Here is a 22,088-nt window from a genome sequence, read left to right on the forward strand (position 1 = left end):
ATTCAATCTACCCATGATCAAGTCACTTTCTTCCTAAGTGTCTTCACTAAATCTTGTCTACACACCATGGGCAACATAAAGACAGCCAAAAGGAGAGGAAATTCCATGGATTGTAAAGCACAAGTTGAGGTAAGTGCCCATTTTCTTCCATTGTTTAACTAAAGTTTGTGTTGAGGTTGAGAAGTGTTAAATGGTGAAGCAATTTGAAGGAATTGAGGAGTTAATGATGTGTACTATTTTCGGCAGCCATGTATATTGAAGGAGCTTGATTTCTTTTTACATGTAATTAGTCGGTAATGAAGTTAATTAGGTTATGATGTTATATATAAGTGGGGAATTGATGTTTAGAGTTAGAATTTTGAAGTAGATTTTGAAGGATTGTGCAATGTCGAATTGGGCAGCTATGAAAGACATAGAAGATTTTTTTAATTCTTATATGTAAATTACTATTTGGGAAGTTCATTAAGTTAATTTCATGTACTAGTACTTGATGTCATGTATATGGTTGATTTTGATTAGTTGAATTTAGGTTTTGAATTGGTTATGGGACAATTGATTGATTTGCTTGAATTGATGGATAATTGCTTGAGTTAAATTGTGTTTGGACATTGAATTATGGGATACTGGATCACATATTTGGTGGCTGGATATTGGTTATATTAGATTGATAATTGACAATTGACCAAAGTACAATATGCACAATGTGAATGGTATTCAATAGAAATGCAAAAATTGGCAATGCAAGCAAGGTTAATTAGGGCAGTATGCATTTTAGGGTTTAAATGGAAATGTGTTACCCCAATTGGTATGAGGCCAATTGGAGATGAAATATGACTTATAGTAGACCAATTTTCATGTATAAGTCATGCCTAAATTCTGCCTATAAGTGACCTAAAAGATTGCCTAAATCCGAAATTGCATGATATGAAAATCTTACGGAGAAGTAGGGTGTGAGGTAGTCAATTGTCTGGGGTAGTCAATTGTCTACTCAGTGACTTCCCAGTACGGTCACCCATCGCCGTGGTTCCGGCTCCTTTAACCTAATTACATTTTATTTCTTTTATTTTCCCTTAATTTTTTCTTGGTCTTTATTTCATCAATTTATGTCTCCTCACCCTAGTTTAAATGTAGTTCCAGACATTCTAACTGTTCGAACAGACGTTAGTCGTCAGAACAGTAGAACGTACGGACTACCTACAATGAAGGCGTTACAATAGCAAAGAGTTGAAAATTAATTTTAAAAAGTGGGAAGGAGGAACGTTGAGATTTTCAAAAATACTTTTCATTATTTTTTTTTATTTACAAAAGTACCAAATTAAAATGTATTTTTAAAAAATTATTAATTCTAAAATTCTTATTGAATCAAGATAAATCAAGCAATAAACACAATTTTTTTACCTTACCATTTTTATTCTAAATGGACTATAATAATTTTATTAAAAAAATTTAAAAAAATTAAAACTATTTTGAAAATTATTCTTAGTACATAATAAATTTTAATTTATAAAATCAAAATATTCATATCCCACCCCATATTCATGGTATTTTATTTACAACATTTTAATCACCAAAGCAATATATTAAAAATTTCATTTCATATGTTTTATTTATAATATTTTAATTGATTAAAGTAATATTAACTTATTAATTTTATTCTTATAATTTTTTTAAAATACAATAATACCAATGAATAACTAAATTTAATTGACCATTATCATATATGAAAAATTAAAACAAAACTATATAAAAAATTTTAAATTGATGAGTATATATAACTAGTAAATCCACGTGCGTAAAAACTAGCTACATAGTAAATATATAAAAAAAGTTATATATTCATATCTTTATTCAATTAGATAAAATACCAATTTTGATAACAAGCCTAGTACATACAAATTCCTAAAGAAATTGTTCATCTTGTCAAGCGCACAAGTTCTTCGTATTAATGGTTGGATACATGGCTAACATAGCCAACTTTACAGTTTTGTCCTTAAAATATATAGCCTGTATCTCCAAGGACACACCCAATGTGGGATTTCAATACATGCCAACGTCCTCTGTGACACTTTGCACAAACAAGAAGATCAAAGTGTTACTTTAAAAATGTAACCCCCCAAAAAAATTGTTATTTTACATAAAGCATGTCATCTGTTTCAGCAGAGCTTTGGTGTAAAGGAATTCACGCTAGCAGAATGATGACAATCCCAGAATTCATTTTACAACATGAAATAAAAATTTTGATAAACACTACATATATTCGCAAAGAATTTGGATCACTTGGAAATTTCCTAATTTTAAAAGATTGAGACAGGTAACAGGTTTTCTTCAAGATGACGATGATTGGTGACCAACACAAGAGGCACTGAACAGGTTAATCATTTCGTTTGTCCATTTCACTGCCTATCAGCTAGCATGACAAATAATTCCTCATCTGTTATAGCTCCCATCTCCATTGCCCTTTCCAGTACACTTAGTCCGCCACCATCTCTTACTGTTGGGGAGGCACCTCTGCACAATTAGTAATTTCAGTAGATGACAGAATAGAGCAGATCCAAAACAGGGGAAAGAAAAGTTGTATGAGATCCAACTAGAGATCCTAAGTTTAACAGTAGTGAACAAAAGTATAATGAAATGAGTTTGAACCGCTTAGATCAGGCAATGTAGATCATGAAACTTCATTACCTAACTAAAATGTAACAAATGCTTGACATCTTTTTGTTCACTTCTAACAAGCAACTTTAAAGTATTGGCTATTAAAAGATGAGAAATGGCATCATAAAAAAGATGCCAAATGCCATGTGCATGAAGACTGAAAATCGACAAGGTCAGGAGTGGAAGTTTTGGATAAGTTGAAAGGTGATAGATCACCCTTAAGAAGCTTGATAGTAAACGAGAATTGCCAAACCAAAATGAAATAGAGATCCTTACAAACTAGTTTATGGCAGGCTAAAACTCACTAACCAAATTCCCTAGAGTTAGTGTCACAAATTTGGTATACAACCGCCACAGGGCAATTTGCCTAGTGGTAAAACCACTACCAGAACAGCATATGGGGAGATTTGTCTGTGTCTTCTACGTTCCACGCTGCTGGAGCAATGTATGCTTTTCTAACAACCAACTGCTAACCTACTGATATATGTTGCTTGCTAAAATGAAAAACAAAACATGGTATACGATAGTGAGAAAAATATGTTCTTTTCCTCCAAACCCTAAATCTACTTTTATCTTTTCTTTCTTATTTGATTTTCATGGCATCTCAATCTTCATGTCTTCTTTATTGCTTCTTCAACCTCTTTCAATTTTTAAAATTACTTCTCAGCTACCTCAAACCATCCTTTTTATGCAATGAAAAAAAAAATAAAAATAAAAAGGAAATAAAAAAGAAGAAGAAGAAGAAAGATATGTTTTTTGTCTCTTCATTTGACATACCACCCCTGTTATGGTGTGTATTACCCACAGCTTTGGAAGCAAATTGGTTATGTTGTGTTATACTGGATTCATGCAACACTCTTTATGTTCTTTTCTAGTTTCTACACCCCCTTCAATTGAGGGAGAGTAAAAGAGTAATTGTAGAGGGTTTCTGTTCATTATTTTATTCATAAAAGGGTCCTAATGTAAATCTCGTAAATTATTTTGTCTGCATAAATGAAATCAGACAACCCTGAGATTTACATGGGGGTTTACACAAATTATTAGGGAGAGTTATGGAGCACAATTCAAACTGTAGCATAACATTCTTAAGAACCAATTTGGTTTTATGCTAAGAAGACTCAATATGAAAGCAACCTTCATCATAGGGGGTTAGTGAAGATATATTGATAGAAGGAAGAACAAAACAATATTTACTGATTAAGAAGGTTAATGGTAACTTTCTAGGAGAGATTGTATGTAGGATGTTGGAAAGAAATCGATTATTTTTCTTGACATAGTGACATATTGTTTGTTGGAATTGATGAGATTGCATTTTAAGGAGGAGTGTTATGGAAAGTCAATTTTATGCATTCCTATTTAGTGTAGGATTTATGTTCCTATATAGATATGATATGTATTCTTAATTAGTAAAGGATTACTAGTCTAGGACAATTATAGGAAAGAATTGTGTGTATATATATATATATATATATATATATATATATATATATATATACACATATGCGTAATTTGCTTTAGAATTAATGAGAATAATAAAGATGTAGTCTATTTGTTCTTTCCTTCTCTTCTTTTTCTTCCCTTTATTTCTTTTTGTTCTTCTTATTTTTAAATCTTAACATCATTCAAACAGATCATTTGGGAGAGAAAATGCCTGTATTTTTCTGTGTAATCAATCTTTAGTACATCCTTCCTCTTTATATACAAGAGTACTGGATACAAAAGGAAACCTAGATACAAAAGGATACTAATAGAATAGGAAAGAGAATAATACAAGAAGGAAAAGAAATTCAAATCTTATAATACAAAGGATTATACGAGATCCCAACACTCCCCCTCAAGTTGGTTCATGCATGTTACATAAGCCCATCTTGCAAACTAGAGTATGGAATAATTTGCTACTTAAGCCTTTAGTAAATACGTCAATCAATTGTTCCTTTGAAGTCACATGAGAGACACTTAAAGATCCATCTATTATTTTCTCTATTATGAAGTGTCGTTCAATTTCTATATACTTGGTCCGATTATGTTAGACAAGATATACTATACTGATAGCAGCTTTGTTGTTACAAAACAAAGACAAACTATTTGTTTCTAATAAACCCCATTTCCTCCATCAATTTTCGCAACTACAATAGTTTACAAATACTTTATGCCATGGCTTTATATTCTACCTTTGCATTGAATCTTGCTGTTACATTCTGCTTCTTACTCCTCTAATTGACTAAATTTCCACTAACAGAAGTACAATAGCCTGATCTTGACCTCATATCATTAAGAGATCTAGCCCAATCTACATCTGCATAGGCTCTTATCTGAAGGTGACCATGTTATAAAAAAATGTCACTTTCCAAGTGCAGATTTCAAATACCTTAAAATGCGGAGAAAAAAAAAACTTCAAAGTGAAGTTCTTGAGGATCATGCATACACTAACACACTAGATTCACAACATAAGCTATGTCTGGTCTAGTATAGGAGAGATAAATCAATCTCCCAAACAATCTCTGGTATCTTCTTATGTCAACCGACTCGCCAACATGACTGTTTCATCTCAGAGATCTAGTATGTACTTTCCTTGAAAAACACTTTTATTCCAAGGAAGTACCTTGATTTCTTCAAGTCTTTAATCTCAAACTCTTAGGCCAAGCGCTCTTTTAGATTAATGAGTTCCTCCTTATCATCTCCTATTACAACTATATCATCAACACAGACAATAAGCAGTGTGATCTTACGTCCACGGTGTTTCACAAATAGGATGTGATCAACATTGCTTTAATAGAATCTAAAGGAAATCATGGCTCTCCTAAATCTGTCAAACCATGCTCTTGGTGACTGTTTCAAGCCATATAACACATTCAATCTACATGCTTTTCCTTTGATCTTTTCATCCTCAAACCCTGGAGGAATTTTCATGCACACCTCTTTTAAATCTCAATGCAAAAAAATGCATTAACATCAAACTGCTGTAAGTTCTATTCAAGGTTGGCAACACATGACAACAAGATCATAATAGTATTTATCTTTGCAATAGGAGTAAAAGTCTCTTGATAATTCACCCCATATGTCTGAGTGAAGCCTTTTGCCACCATTCTGCCATTATACCTTTCAATGGAACCATCCGTCCTATGCTTTACAATAAACACCCATTTGCATCCAATTGGTTTCTTCTTCAAAAGAGAAGAAACAGGATCCCATGTCTCATTTTTTGTCAAAGCCTTCATCTCCTCTACCACGGCTACCTTCCATTTTGGATCTAGATATGCTTCCTACAATCCTATGGGATAGAAACAAAAGAAACAAACAAGACAAAGGCTCTATAGAAGGGAGACAAAAAATCACAGAAGATAAACTTGAATATAGGATGTTTAATACAAGTCCTAACTCTTTTTCTGAGAGAATTAGGAATATCAAGATCATGAGCAGAAGGGTTATTAGAAGAAGAAAACTCACCGCATAATTCTTCAGGATCAGGATGTTCGAAAGCTAAATCCAGGAATTCTGACTAATTAGATATATCATGCTCAATGGCTGCATCTGCCTTATCCCAACTAGTGCAGGTTCTTAAATCCAATTTATTCAATCTCTCTAGGGGGTTAAGGTTGGAGAGGTGATGATGCTGATGGAACCTTATCCTCATTACTATGATTGGGTATCTCCCCCTGTAAAGGTAAAGAGAAAGTAATATCTTCCTTTCTATGCTCCCCCTAAAGAGGTGGCTGGAAATAAGGCTCACAATCCCTAAAGGTGACATTCATGCTCTCCAAGTGCTTTCTAAAAGGAGGACGATTACACTTAAACCCCTTTCGAATTCCAGAATAACCCACAAACATTAGGACTTTAGGTTCTAATTTTTCAACATGTGACTTGTGAACAAAATAAACACAATCGAATAGTATAGGAATCCTTACCCTTAAAAGCTTCCAAAGGACTCTTAAAATTCAATGCGGAAGGGGCATTCAATTGATAAGATATGTTGCAAAAAGAATAGCATCCCCTCAGTAGGATGTGGGAAGGTTCATAGTGAACATAAGGGATCAAGCCACCTTAAGTAAATCCTTATTTTTCCTTTCAAACACTCCATTTTGTGCACTAGTATTTACACAACTAATTTGATGTAGGATCATGTGAATCCAAATGAGATTGAAAAACTCTATTCATATATTGTTTCATTATCAGTTCTTAAGATTTTAAGTAGTGCATCAAACTGGGTACAAATCATTTTATGAAATTGTTGAAAACTAGCAAACACTTCATGTTTTGCTCTCATTAAATAAACCCAAGCTAATTTAGTGCAACAATCAATGAAAGTGACAAACTATCTATAGCTAGATAAAGAGACTGTTTGGATAAGGCCCCATAAAGAGAATGTTTGGATAAGGCCCCATACCCCAGAGTAAATAGTCATAAAATGAACTAAAGTTTTATTGCTTATTGAAGGATAAGAATGTTTTGTGTGTTTAACAAATTCACAAGCATCACAAACTAGTAATTCTAGTTTGAATTGTCTAAACAAAATATGATATAACCTTTTTAAAGTTAAAAAAGATATAACTGCTCTAAAGTGACAAACTATCTATACCTAGATAAAAAAAAATGTTTGGATAGGGCCCCATACATCAGAGTGAATAGTCATAAAAGAAACTAAAGATCTATTATTTATTGAAGGATAAAAATATCTTGTGTGTTTAGTAAGTTCACAAGCATTACAAATTAGTAATTCTAGTTTGCATTGTCTAAACAAAATACAATATATAACCTTTCTAAAGTTGAAAAAAAAGAATGCCCTAATCTCTTATGTCACTAAATGATCTCCTAGTCAGCTCCTATTAAATTTCCTAACAAAGCTTGGTTTGTGATAGGGATTGAAAAACCAACATTGTCATCCAGCAGATACAGGCCATCTCGCAATCTACCACTGCATCGTTCTCCCAGTTTTCAATTCCTGTAATATGCAAAAGTTGAAAAAAAAATTTTCCATTTTGCAGTTAAGTGCTTCAATAATGAAGCTAATAGACAAAAGATTAATAGAAAAACTGAGAACATGAAGAACTGAAATTAAGTTTATAATAGGAGTACATCAATAGAACTTGTTCCAAAAATTTGGCAAAGAATCCTTCTGCTATGCAGACTTTTTCTTTTTCTGAACATAGGATATAGGCTGTAAATTTATTTGAAGATCCTGTTATATGCCTGTTTGCTCTAGAATCTATATCCCAAAGAGATTTTTCAAGATTGACAAGAAGAACATTACTTGATTTAACAAAATTAGATGAAGCAACTATGGCAATTTGAGATTTCAACTATGATAGCAAACGCCTTAGGGGTTGTACTCTTTTCTTGGAAATGATCCCAATAGTAACTGTAGGAGAGGTGCTTGAAGCAAAATTCACCATCTCAGATACATTTGCTTGTGGTCTAACTAAGCTTGCCTTTTTACCCCTATACCATTCTAATTAAGCGACCAGGTCTAGCAATGTTCCTTTGTATGCTGGGATTTCCCACAGTATTCACAATGCAAATGATCCTTATCTGATGGACCATTGTGAGAAAGATGAGACTGTTCTCAGGAAGAGACAGTTACCAACCTTGCCTTGTTAGTAGGTATAAAGTGGATCCCGACACTTCTTGGACTCTCTTCCCGTTGCACATATGAATAAGTCTGCCTTATGGAAGGCATAGGATCCTTACCAAGCACTTGGAATCGAATCTAATCATACTCTATATTCAACCCAACAAGGAAATCATAGATTGAATTCTGGAATTTAACAGCATCAGCGGTACATATGGCTTGAAAAGTCTTGATAATAATCCAGTTTCTACCATAAACCACTCAATTCAACAAAATACTGAGCAATAATCATCTCATCTTATTTCGTATTATGAACCTTGTTCCGTATCTCATAAATATGAGCATCATTGCCCATTTGAGAATAAGTCTAGGAAACAATATTCTAAATAGCAGCAACACTGTTCAGTGGCAGACACCCATGGGCTATCTGTGGTTATGTTGAGTTAATAAGCCAGGACATTACAAGGAAATTCTCTAATTCCCACTGAATATGAGTAGACTAGTAGCTTTTGGTTTTGATTTGTCCTCAGTAACATATCCTTTGTTATGGAAAGTCAATCACTATGTTATGGAAAGTCAATCACTATATTATTTCTCTGTATATTCTGTATTCTGTATTCCTATTTAGGATTTCTTATTTATGATTTTTTCCTAATTAGTAGAACACAATTATAGGAATCAATTGTATTTATGATTTTTTCCTAATTAGTAGAACACAATTATAGGAATCAATTGTATATATATACCCATGTACAGATTAATTGAAATCAATGAGAATCATCTCTTTCTACATGGTATCAGAGCAGGTCATCAATCTAGGGTGACTATTTGTTCTCACTACCCACTTCAGAGAGACCTTGGCGCCGACCGGCGCTTTCAACCCCATCATTCCACCATTGTGTGTCTTTGTTACGATCCAAAGATACCATTAAAGGACTTCTGAGGTTTGGCTCTCAGATCCTATTTCGGTATCTGCTTGATTTGTGATTTTGGGTTATTTTGCTGCTATAAGCACTTTGGATTAGCGTTTCGGTTAGTTTTCTTTGTCTCAACAAATGGCAGACAATAAGAATGTTATTTCTGATGTGATTCCGGTGATGACTAAGATCACGGAACACAAACTTAATGGTTCGAATTACCTGGAGTGGAGTAAGATTGTTAGGGTCTATTTGCGAAGCATTGATAAGGATGATCACCTTACTCAAGATCCACCCACTGATGATACACGACAAACTTGGCTAAGGGAGGATGCTCGGTTGTTTTTGCAGCTTCGGAACTCGATTCATAGTGAGGTAATTAGTTTAATTAATCACTGTGAATTTGTTAAGGAATTGATGGATTACTTAGATTTTCTGTATTCTGGTAAAGGGAATATCTCCCGTATTTATGATGTTTGTAAGGCATTTTACCGTGCTGAGAAAGAGGATAAGTCTCTCACGGCTTATTTTATGGATTTTACACGGGTATATGAGGAACTTAATGTATTGTTGCCTTTTAGTCCTGATGTAAAAGTTCAGCAGGCCCAACGGGAGCAACTAGCTGTTATGAGTTTTCTTGCAGGCCTTCCTTCAGAGTATGAGACTGCTAAATCTCAGATCCTCTCGATTACGAGATTTCCTCTTTGCATGAAACGTTCACACGGGTCCTTCGTACAGAGAGTACTCAATCTTCACAGCCTGCCAGTAGTGCTCTTATTAGCCGTAATCCAAATGGACAACAGGGTAATAGAAGAGGAAGTAGAGGAGGAATTATAGGCAATAGAGGTAATCAGCGTAATGGGGAGGCTAGTTCTAATTAGGACTTAAGAGGAGTAATTTATTATTATTGCCATGAGCCTGGCCATACAAAATATAATTGTCCTCAACTTCAGAGGAAAAATCAGCGATCACAGATGGCAAATATGACAGCAGAGAATTCTACAGTATCTTCCTCTGAGAAAACTATTTTAGTATCTGCAGAGGATTTTGCACAATTTTCCCAGTATCAGGCATCTCTAAAGCCTACCAGTTCCCCTGTCACTGCGATCGCTGAGTCAGGTAAATCCACTACATGCCTTGTGTCTTCTTCATCCAAATGGGTTATTGATTCAGTGCGATGAGATCACATGACGAGTAATTCTAGTCTTCTATCCGCTTTGAGTCTAATCTCACTTCCTCATCGTTACTTTAGCCGATGGTTCTACTTCTTGTGTCATGGGTTCTGAATCGCAACCCGACTCACAATTTCTTTGTCTTCTGTTTTGTGTCTACCAAAATTCTCTTTTAATCTAATTTCTGTTAGTAAACTTACTCGTACCTTAAATTGTTCTGTTTCCTTTTTTCCTGACCAGTGTTTGTTTCAGGATCTTACGACGAAGCAGATTATTGGTAGAGGACGCGAGTCAGGTGGTCTTTACATTCTAGAAAATCATGTACCGCAGTCGCTTGTTTGCTCCAGTACCTTAACACCTCTTGAAGCTCATTGTAGATTGGGTCATCCTTCTTTGTCTACCATGAAGAAGCTGTGTCCTCAATTTCAGTCATTATCAGTACTAGAATGTGAGTCGTGTCAGTTTGCCTTCTATGTCTAGAGTCAATAAACGGGCTTCATCCCTTTTTGAGTTAGTTCATTCTGATGTTTGGGGTCCTTGTTCTATTACATCTAAAACTGGATTTCGTTATTTTGTTACTTTTGTTGATGATTACTCTCGTGTTACCTGGTTATATTTAATGAAGAATCGTTCTGAGTTGTTTTCTATCTTTTGTGCCTTTTATAATGAAATCAAAACTCAATTTAATATTTCTGTGCGCATATTAAGAAGTGATAATGCCAAAGAATATTTTTCAGCACAATTTCAGTCTTATATGACACAAAATGGCATTCTTCATCAGTCTTCCTATGCGGATACCCCAATCCCAAAATGGCGTGGCCGAAAGAAAAAATCGTCATCTTCTTGAGGTAACTCGTGCTCTTCTTTTTCAGATGAAAGTACCTAAACACTTTTGGGCTGATGCAGTTTCTACGGCATGTTTTTTGATCAATCGTATGCCATCTTCTGTCCTTAATGGGGATATTCCTTATACTACTTTGTTTCCTACAAAATCTTTGTTCCCTATTGAACCCCGTATTTTTTGTTGTACCTGCTTTGTGCGTGATGTTCGTCCACAGGTTACTAAATTGGATCCAAAATCTCTCAAATGTGTCTTCCTTGGGTACTCCCGGCTCCAAAAAGGGTATCGTTGTTTCTCTCCTACTCTTAATCGTTATCTTGTTTCTGCAGATGTCACATTTTTTTAGTCCACTCCATTTTTTCCTCCATCATCTGTGTATGAGAGTCAGGAGGAGGATGATCTCTTAATATATACTGTCCAACCAATGTCTAGTCCTCTCCCACAGCCTGTTCCTTCTGTCTCTAGACCTACTCGACCTCCCGTTGTCCATGTTTATTCCAGGAGATTGGAGATTCCTGACTCAGATCCTCCACCAGCTACTTCGTTGGGCGATCCTGTACCTCATACTGATCATGATTCTGATCTAACCTTACCCATTGCTCTTCGTAAAGGTAAACGTTCATGTACTTACCCTATCTCTTCTTTTGTTTCTTATAATCAATTGTCTTCTTGTTCTCGGTGTTTTGTTACTTCTTTAGACTCTGTTCCTATCCCTAATACTGTTAATGAGGCACTGTCTCATCCTGACTGGTGTGATGCTATGAAAGAGGAAATGGAGGCTTTAGATGCTAATGGTACATGGGAACTATTGCCTTTGCCCACTGGTAAGAAAGCTATTGGATGCAAATGGGTATTTACAGTAAAGGTAAATCCTGATGGTTCTGTGGCTAGGTTAAAAGCACGCCTTATAGACTCTGATACTTTTTCTCCTGTGGCTAAACTTACTTCTATTCGCTTGTTTATCTCTTTAACAGCTACATATGATTGGCCCCTGCATCAATTGGATATCAAGAATGCTTTCCTTCATGGTGATCTTCAGGAGGAGGTGTATATGGAGCAACCACCTGGGTTTGTTGCTCAGGGGGAGTTGGGAAAAGTTTGTAGGCTTCGGAAGTCTCTTTATGGCTTGAAACAAAGTCCTAGGGCATGGTTTGGGAGATTCAGTGAAGCAGTACAGAAATTTGGTATGCAAAAGAGTAAGTGTGATCACTCAGTATTTTATAGGCAATCTGAGGCTGGCATAATTCTCTTGGTAGTCTATGTGGATGACATTGTCATCACTGGGAGTGACTTTGCAGGTATTTCATCTCTTAAAACCTTCCTCCAAACTCAGTTTCAGACCAAAGACTTGGGATTGTTAAAGTATTTCTTGGGTATCGAAGTTATAAGAAGTAAGAAGGGTATTTTCTTGTCTCAAAGAAAATATGTCCTCGATCTATTGACAGAGACAGGAAAATTAGGTGCTAAGCCTTGTAGCGCACCAATGACTCCAACTTTACAAATGTTAGAAGAGGATATTGAGTTGTATTAAGATCCAGAGAGATACAGAGATTGGTAGGAAAATTAAACTACCTTGATCACTCGTCCCCGACATTGCTTTTGCCGTTAGTGTGGTAAGTCGCTTTATGTCTTCCCAACTGTTGCTCATTGGGAAGCCTTGGAACAAATCTTGTGTTATCTGAAGGGCGCTCCAGGAAGAGGTTTGCTATATGGCAATCATGGGCATTTGAATGTTGAATGTTTTTCAGATGCCGACTGGGCTGGATCTAAGGTTGACAGGAGGTCAACTACTGGATATTGCGTTTTTATTGGAGGAAATTTGGTGTCTTGGAGAAGCAAGAAGCAGAGTGTAGTTTCTCGATCTAGTGCTGAATCGGAATACAGAGCCATGGCACAATCAGTATGTGAGGTAATGTGGATACTTCAATTACTAGATGAGACCAGTTTTAAGACCTCTCTGCCTGCGAAATTGTGGTGTGATAATCAAGCTGCTCTTCATATTGCTTCTAATCCGGTGTTTCATGAGCGGACCAAACATATTGAGATTGATTGTCACTTTATTCGTGAAAAGATTCAACAACAGATCATCTCAACAGGACACATCAAAACTGGAGAGCAGTTAGGAGATATTTTCACAAAAGCTCTGAATGGAGCTAGGATTGACTACATTTGTAAAAAGTTGGGCATGATTAACATCTATGCTCCAACTTGAGGGGGAGTGTTATGGAAAGTCAATTACTATGTTATGGAAAGGCAATCACTATATTATTTCTCTGTATATTCTGTATTCTGTATTCCTATTTAGGATTTCTTATTTATGATTTTTTCCTAATTAGTAGAACACAATTATAGGAATCAATTGTATATATATACCCATGTACAGATTAATTGAAATCAATGAGAATCATCTCTTTCTACATCCTTGTTGTCCTCTAGCCTAAATAAACAACAAACAAGATCTCGACCATGCAAGATAGTACTATCAAACTTTATGGGACTGATTTATAAAGGAGGATTGTCACTCATAGGGTTTATCTTTATTTCAATTACTTCTTCTCTTCCATCAACCATATTTAAATATCAAGTTGGAAAAAAATAACAAAGAAAGAAGTAGCATAGTGGAAGAAAAAATCCAAGAAAAACAAAAGTGCAAACTAAGTAGGGGAAACGTACAGGGCAGAGATGCGACATAATAGGAGAACCTTCGAAGGAGTTGGCCAGAAAAAGACACCAAAAACAGCTTCACATGCTAGCATGTGGGAACAACGAAGAGAGTTATATCAGCACGTGTTCTCAGTTGCGTCACCGGACGATGGCAGTCTTCTAAGGACAAACCAATTGGCGCCTGCCCTTTCCTCTTGGATGAGTGGTGTACGTCACCTCCCTCTGTAACTAAGCCCTAAAAGCTTAACCTTAGCACCCTAACTCTGTTTGCAGAAGACTCACGCCAATAATGGATGGCAAAGCTCTGATACTATGTTCAAACAGATCACTTGGGAGAGAAAATCTTTATATTTTTCTATATACCAATCTTTAGTACCTCCTTCCTATTTATATACAAGAGTACTAGATACAAGAGGAAACCTAGATAAAATAAGATATTAATAGAACAAAGGTAGTTATTAAAGGCTCAAGGCGCACTAAGGTGCCAAGCGCTCTAGAGCCTAGGCGCAAGCCGGAGTGAGGCAAGGCTCAAAAAAATTCATAAAAATAAATTATACATGCACTATAAATTTAATTTATATAATTTTTTATATGTAATTAATATCTGTTTCATTATTTATTTTTATTTTATTACAAATTACATATATGAGTGAAAATTATTATTAAAATGCATAATATTAATTTATTTTTAATCAAATATAATATTAAAATGACCATTTTAATTTTCTATTGCATTATAATTTTATTTTTATTATATATTTAATTTAATAATAGCTTACTATATGTAACTTAAAATTATTTAAATTGAATTCTATAAATTTATTTTGAATAATTATATATTCAATAGAAAAGTATTTTATATTTAATTGTAATTTTTGAAAAATAAAAATAAAAATACATAAAAAAGAAACCATGTCTTCTTCTTTTTTTGCTGCTCTCTGCTGCAAAAGGGCTAATCTCACTGGGGCGCGCACAGCACCTTGGTGCACCTAGTAACGCCTTTGCAACATTGCCTGCCTAGAAGGTTTCTAGGCGCAAACCTCTCAGCCTCGAGCGCCTGGCAATTGAGGCGCGCTCTTTAACAATTATGTAGAACAAGAAAGAAAATAATACAAGGAAAGTAAGATCAAATCCTATAATACAGAAGATTATATGAGATTCCAACACGTATCAATGTGGAGAAGGCTTGTATGAAACTACATTCACTAGTAGTGCAGTATGAGGAGTATGAGAGAAATAGAGATTCCTTGTAACAATAATCTTAATCTTATACCAACAACTAGTCTAGTCTCTTTTTGTTTGGTAGCAGATGGATTGACAAAGCATAAGAAGATACTTATTGGTGAATACATTTTGTTGACAACACAGTTTTGATAGATGAAACTTGAGCTAAGGTTAACTAGAAGCTAGAATGATAGAGTACACACTAGATTCTAGAGATTTTAAGCTCATTAGAACTAAAATGCAATATGCAATGCAATAACAAGGACTAGATAGAAACAGGTTAAAGCAGATGGACAAGAAAAGCCTTAAAATAACAGCTTTTGGCACATAAAGGTATAGGAAGAGTGCAGAGGAGTCACTCTCAGGATCAAATCAAGATAGATGGAATAGAGAAGTATGATTGTGTTATGTGAACATAACATTTCTTTTTAGTTGAGGAGCCATAAGTGGCTGCAATGTGATGATGAATGTTGGACTTGGAAAAAAACAAGTCCATAAAATGAGGATGCCAAAATGAATGTATGCACCAACATTTAGATTGAGTTTTGAGTTCAACTGTCATTTCTCAAATCCATTAGGAATAAATATGAGAAGAACAATGATTCACATCAAAAGAACTTCCATCAGAAGAATACAATGGTTAATTTGTTTAGGTTGTTTTATGACCTAGAATGACAATTTTAGGTTTATCACAAAACCAACGCCATCTTTTCTCAAAGAAAATCAGCATATTTCATATTTTCATGTTTCATGAAGATGAGATGGCAACTATAATAGTACCTTCGAAGCAGAAACTTTGCCATTGGATAGTCCCTTTTAGAAATACAATGGTGCAAAGGAGTTCTTCCATGGAAGTCGCCCAAGTTCACATCACCACCAAACTGCAGCAACAGTTCAAGCATTACTGGGTTGCCATAGTGACATGCTAGATGCATCAATGAACAACCTTGAAGACAATTCCCTGGATCCTTGGAATCATTGATTCTCTGGCAGCTTGCTGGATCGTAGTCTTTCATTTCTGCTGGATGAGAACCGAACTCAGAATTTTCTCTCTCATCGATATGGTGAAATGATTCAATGCCAACAACTTCATCAAAGTTGGTATTAACAATGTTTGCGTCTGAAATCACAATATAACGATATACTTCTCGCAAATTGTTTGTCTTGACGGCTTGCCATAGCCTGGATTTGTGAGAGAAAATGCCAGATTCACTTGCTTCTCTGATGACTAGCAATTTTCCCACATACTAACATTAAGCAACCAAAGTTAGTCTCATATTTTACATAAATTACTTTTTTCTGTACAACACCATAATGTTGATTAACACTAACAAAAATAAGCATGGATGTGAATCATTCGTGGGAACAGAATTTTCAAGACACTAGATAACATTTTTAAATTTTAACAAAAGAGCAATCACCACATTTTGACAGAATAAACATTTAGTCATGGTGACCTATCCATAAACTTATTAGTTGACCAGCTGGATGAACATAGAAACTAAACATAAACAGTTCATTAGCTAAATTATCTATGCTTTCATTTAACATTAAAAAAATAACAATGGAAATTTAATACTTATGGCATAAAAATAACCTCCCTGCAATGTACATAAATATTTAAAAATAAAACTAAAAAAGTTAAAATGTTACTAGTAGCCGCATGCATATTACAAACAATTTGCCTGTTTAGGATATTAATCTAGGTAAACTGCCTTATCAGTTGATATCAACATAATCACACCAATTGATGCAAATTCTATCACGTTATATCATTAGAAAGGGTCATGTCTAGCAGATATTAGATCTAAAACCCAATTTTTTAATATAGCAATAGATATTAAAGCAGATTTGCAAGTCCTTGAAATGGAAGATACAGGTACATTCACAAAGTTAAATATATATTTTATTCCACCATAGAAAGTTATTTGATTCTTGCATTTCAAAAAATTTCTTTCGTACATCAAAACAATCATTTATAGGATTTAATGATTCCTTGCAGCATATTCATCCTTTTACTTTAAAAGATTGTGGTCCTGTCATTTGGATTTTATATATTTGATTTATTAATAGTAATAAAGAAAGGAATAGAAAGAAATTAATTGCTTGTGTTGGAATTGATGAGATTTTTTCTTAATGCATGGGTATGTCTAGTCGAAGAATCCCATGTTTATGAGAAAATCATGAGATTGATTACCATAATCTCAGGAGTTATTTATGATTTATTGATAGCATTCCATATATATGGATTTCAATGTATTATGTAAGACACACAACACAAGTAAATAAAATGTAGCCCTTTTGAGGTTGTGTCCATTGATGGAGGCTCTTTGTAACCAAATGATATAAATCCTTCTCTTGCTACTTTCCTCCTATCTTTTCTGTTATGGAAAGTCAATCACTATGTTATGGAAAGTCAATCACTATATTATTTCTCTGTATATTCTGTATTCTGTATTCCTATTTAGGATTTCTTCCTAATTAGCAGAACACAATTATAGGAATAAATTGTATATATATACCCATGTACAGATTAATTGAAATCAATGAGAATCATCTCTTTCTACATGGTATCAGAGCAGGTCATCAATCTAGGGTGACTATTTGTTCTCACTACCCAGCTCAGGAGAGACCTTGACCGCTGACAGGCCGATTCAACCCCGATCAACATTGCCGGTGTCGCCTCAACCCCCTCATTTCACCACTGTGTGCTGTTGCCTGATCCAGTATACCATTAAAGTACTTCTGAGGTTTGGCTCTCAGATCCTATTTCGGTATTTGCTTGATTTGTGATTTTGAGTTATTTTGCTGCTATAAGCACTTTGGATTAGCATTTCGGTTAGTTTTCTTTGTCTCAACAAATGGCAAACAATAAGAATGTTATTTCTGATGTGATTCCGGTGATGACTAAGATCACGAAACACAAACTTAATGGTTCGAATTACCTGGAGTGGAGTAAGACTGTTAGGGTCTATTTGCGTAGCATTGATAAGAATGATCACCTTACTAAAGATCCACCCACTGATGATACACGACAAACTTGGCTAAGGGAGGATGCTCGGTTGTTTTTACAGCTTCAGAACTCGATTCATAGTGAGGTAATTAGTTTAATTAATCACTGTGAATTTGTTAAGGAATTGATGGATTACTTAGATTTTCTGTATTCTGGTAAAGGAAATATCTCCCGTATTTATGATGTTTGTAAGGCATTCTACCGTGCTGAGAAAGAGAATAAGTCTCTCACGGCTTATTTTATCGATTTTAAACGGGTATATGAGGAACTTAATGTATTGTTGCCTTTTAGTCCTGATGTGAAAGTTCAGCAAGCCCAACAGGAGCAACTGGCTGTTATGAGTTTTCTTGCAGGCCTTCCTTCAGAGTATGAGACTGCTAAATCTAAGATTCTCTCCAGTTCTGAGATTTCCTCTTTGCATAAAACGTTCACACGGGTCCTTCGTGCAGAGAGAACTCAATCTTCACAGCCTGCTAGTAGTGCTCTTATTAGCCGTAATCCAAATGGACAACAGGGTAATAGAAGAGGAAGTAGAGGAGAAATTACAGGCAACAGAAGTAATCAGCGTAATGGAGAGGCTAGTTCTAATCAGGACTCAAGAGGAGTCATTTGTTATTATTGCCATGAGCCTGGCCATACAAAATATAATTGTCCGCAACTTCAGAGGAAAAATCAGCGATCACAAATGGCAAATATGGCAGCAGAGAATTCTACAGTATCTTCCTCTGAGAAAACTATTTTGGTATCTGCAGAGGATTTTGCACAATTTTCCCAGTATCAGGCATCTCTAAAGCCTACCAGTTTCCCTGTCACTGCGATCGCTGAGTCTGGTAAATCCACTACATGCCTTGTGTCTTCCTCATCCAAATGGGTTATTGATTCTGGTGCGACAGATCACATGACAGGTAATTCTAGTCTTCTATTTGCTTTTCAGTCTAATCTCACTTCCTCTACTGTTACTTTAGCTGATGGTTCTACTTCTTGTGTCATGGGTTCTGGAACTGCGAACTCGACTTCGTCAATTTCTTTGTCTTCTGTTTTGTGTCTAACAAAATTTTCTTCTAATCTACTTTCTGTTAGTAAACTTACTCGTGCCTTAAATTGTTCTGTTTCCTTTTTTCCTGACCAGTGTTTGTTTCAGGATCTTACGACGAAGCAGATTATTGGTAGAGGACGCGAATCAGGTGGTCTCTACATTCTGGAAAATCATGTACCGCGGTCGCTTGTTTGCTCCAGTACCTTAACACCTCTTGAAGCTCATTGTAGATTGGGTCATCCTTCTTTATCTACCATGAAGAAACTGTGTCCTCAATTTCAGTCTTTATCAGTACTAGAATGTGAGTCGTGTCAGTTTGCAAAACATCATCGTTTTCCTTCTGTGTCTAGAGTCAATAAACGAGCTTCATCCTCTTTTGAGTTAGTTCATTCTGATGTTTGGGGTCCTTGTTCTGTTACATCTAAAACTGAATTTCGTTATTTTGTTACTTTTATTGATGATTACTCTCGTGTTACCTGGTTATATTTAATGAAGAATCTTTCTGAGTTGTTTTCTATCTTTTGTGCCTTTTGTAATGAAATCAAAACTCAATTTAATATTTCTGTGCGCATATTAAGAAGTGACAATGCCAAAGAATACTTTTCAGCACAATTTCAGCCTTACATGACAGAAAATGGCATTCTTCATCAGTCTTCCTGTGTGGATACCCCATCCCAAAATGGCGTGGCCAAAAGAAAAAATCGTCATCTTCTTGAGGTAACTCGTGCTCTTCTTTTTTAGATGAAAGTACCTAAACACTTTTGGGCGGATGCAGTTTCTACGGCATGTTTTTTGATCAATCGTATGCCGTCTTCTGTCCTTAATGAGGATATTCCTTATACTACTTTGTTTCCTACAAAATCTTTGTTCCCTATTGAACCCCGTATTTTTTGTTGTACCTGTTTTGTGCGTGATGTTCGTCCACAGGTTACTAAATTGGATCCAAAATCTCTCAAATGTGTCTTCCTTGGGTACTCCGGCTTCAAAAAGGGTACCGTTGTTTCTCTTCTACTCTTAATCGTTATCTTGTTTCTGCAGATGTCACATTTTTTGAGTCCACTCCATTTTTTCCTCCATCATCTGTGTATGAGAGTCAGGGGGAGGAGGATGATCTCTTAATATATACTGTCCAACCAATGTCTAGTCCTCTCCCACAGCCTGTTCCTTCTGTCTCTAGACCTACTCGACCTCCCGTTGTTCATGTTTATTCCAGGAGATTGGAGATTCCTGACTCAGATCCTCCACCAGCTACTTCGTTGGGAGATCCTGTACCTCATACTGATCATGATTCTGATCTAGACTTACCCATTGCTCTTCGTAAAGGTAAACGTTCATGTACTTATCCTATCTCTTCTTTTGTTTCTTATAATCAATTGTCTTCTTGTTCTCGGTGTTTTGTTACTTCTTTAGACTCTGTTCCTATCCCTAATACTGTTGGTGAGGCACTGTCTCATCCTGGCTGGTGTGATGCTATGAAAGAGGAAATAGAGGCTTTAGATGCTAATGGTACATGGGAACTATTGCCTTTGCCCACTGGTAAGAAAGCTATTGTTTGCAAATGGGTATTTACAGTAAAGGTAAATCCTGATGGTTCTGTGGCTAGGTTAAAAGCACGCCTTGTAGCAAAAGGATATGCTCAGACATATGGGGTTGATTACTCTGATACTTTTTCTCCTGTAGCTAAACTTACTTCTATTCGCTTGTTTATCTCTTTAGCAGCTACATATGATTGGCCCCTGCATCAATTGGATATCAAGAATGCTTTCCTTCATGGTGATCTTCAGGAGGAGGTGTATATGGAGCAACCACCTGGGTTTGTTGCTCAGGGGGAGTTGGGTAAAGTTTGTAGGCTTCGGAAGTCTCTTTATGGCTTGAAACAAAGTCCTAGGGCATGGTTTGGGAGATTCAGTGAAGCAGTACAGGAATTTGGTATGCAAAAGAGTAAGTGTGATCACTCAGTATTTTATAGGCAATCTGAGGCTGGTCTAATTCTCTTGGTAGTCTATGTGGATGACATTGTCATCACTGGGAGTGACTCTGCAGGTATTTCATCTCTTAAAACCTTCCTCCAAACTCAATTTCAGACCAAAGACTTGGGATTGTTAAAGTATTTCTTGGGTATCGAAGTTATGAGAAGTAAGAAGGGTATTTTCTTGTCTCAAAGAAAATATGTCATCGATCTATTGACAGAGACAGGAAAATTAGGTGCTAAGCCTTGTAGCGCACCAATGAATCCAACTTTACAACTGTTAGCAGGGGATAGTGAGTTGTTTGAAGATCCAGAGAGATACAGGAGATTGGTAGGAGGAAAATTGAACTACCTTACAGTCACTCGTTCTGACATTGCTTATGCTGTTAGTGTGGTAAGTCAGTTTATGTCTTCCCCAACTGTTGCTCATTGGGAAGCCTTGGAACAAATCTTGTGTTATCTGAAGGGCGCTCCAGGAAGAGGTTTGCTATATGGTAATCATGGGCATTTGAATGTTGAATGTTTTTAGATCGATCGAAATTTGGATCTAAGGTTGACAGGAGGTCAACTACTGGATATTGCGTTTTTATTGGAGGAAATTTGGTGTCTTGGAGAAGCAAGAAGCAGAGTGTAGTTTCTCGATCTAGTGCTGAATCGGAATAAAGAGCCATGGCACAATCAGTATGTGAGGTAATGTGGATACTTTAATTATTAGATGAGACAGGTTTTAAGACCTCCCTGCCTGCGAAATTGTGGTGTGATAATCAAGCTGCTCTTCATATTGCTTCTAATCCGGTGTTTCATGAGAACATATTGAGATTGATTGTCACTTTATTCGTGAAAAGATTCAACAACAGATCATCTCAACAGGACACATCAAAACTGGAGAGCAGTTAGGAGATATTTTCACAAAAGCTCTGAATGGAGCTAGGATTGACTACATTTGTAACAAGTTGGGCATGATTAACATCTATGCTCCAACTTGAGGGGGAGTGTTATGGAAAGTCAATCACTATATTATTTCTCTGTATATT

General features: G+C 35.7%; 1 protein-coding gene across 13 annotated transcripts in view; it reads right to left on the reverse strand.

Moving 5' to 3' along the window:
• Positions 1–1,817: 1,817 nt before the first annotated feature.
• LOC110670968 (ADP-ribosylation factor GTPase-activating protein AGD4) overlaps positions 1,818–22,088 on the reverse strand; it is a 91,344-nt gene continuing 71,073 nt past the window's right edge. For 10 of the 13 annotated variants that reach the window (XM_058134912.1, XM_058134913.1, XM_058134914.1 and 7 more), the window contains 2 exons: positions 15,817–16,283; positions 1,818–2,508 (listed from right to left, as the gene is read on the reverse strand). In XM_058134912.1, coding sequence (XP_057990895.1) covers positions 2,394–2,508; positions 15,817–16,283 — 582 coding nt within the window. In that variant the 3' untranslated portion in view covers positions 1,818–2,393. Of the gene's footprint in view, positions 2,509–7,524; positions 7,592–14,595; positions 14,870–15,816; positions 16,284–22,088 lie in introns of those variants that run through there. The other 3 variants (XR_009143374.1, XM_058134915.1, XM_058134921.1) reach the window with 3 other exon arrangements.

The sequence above is a fragment of the Hevea brasiliensis genome, chromosome 14 (assembly GCF_030052815.1).
Source record: "Hevea brasiliensis isolate MT/VB/25A 57/8 chromosome 14, ASM3005281v1, whole genome shotgun sequence".
Lineage (NCBI taxonomy): Eukaryota > Viridiplantae > Streptophyta > Magnoliopsida > Malpighiales > Euphorbiaceae > Hevea > Hevea brasiliensis.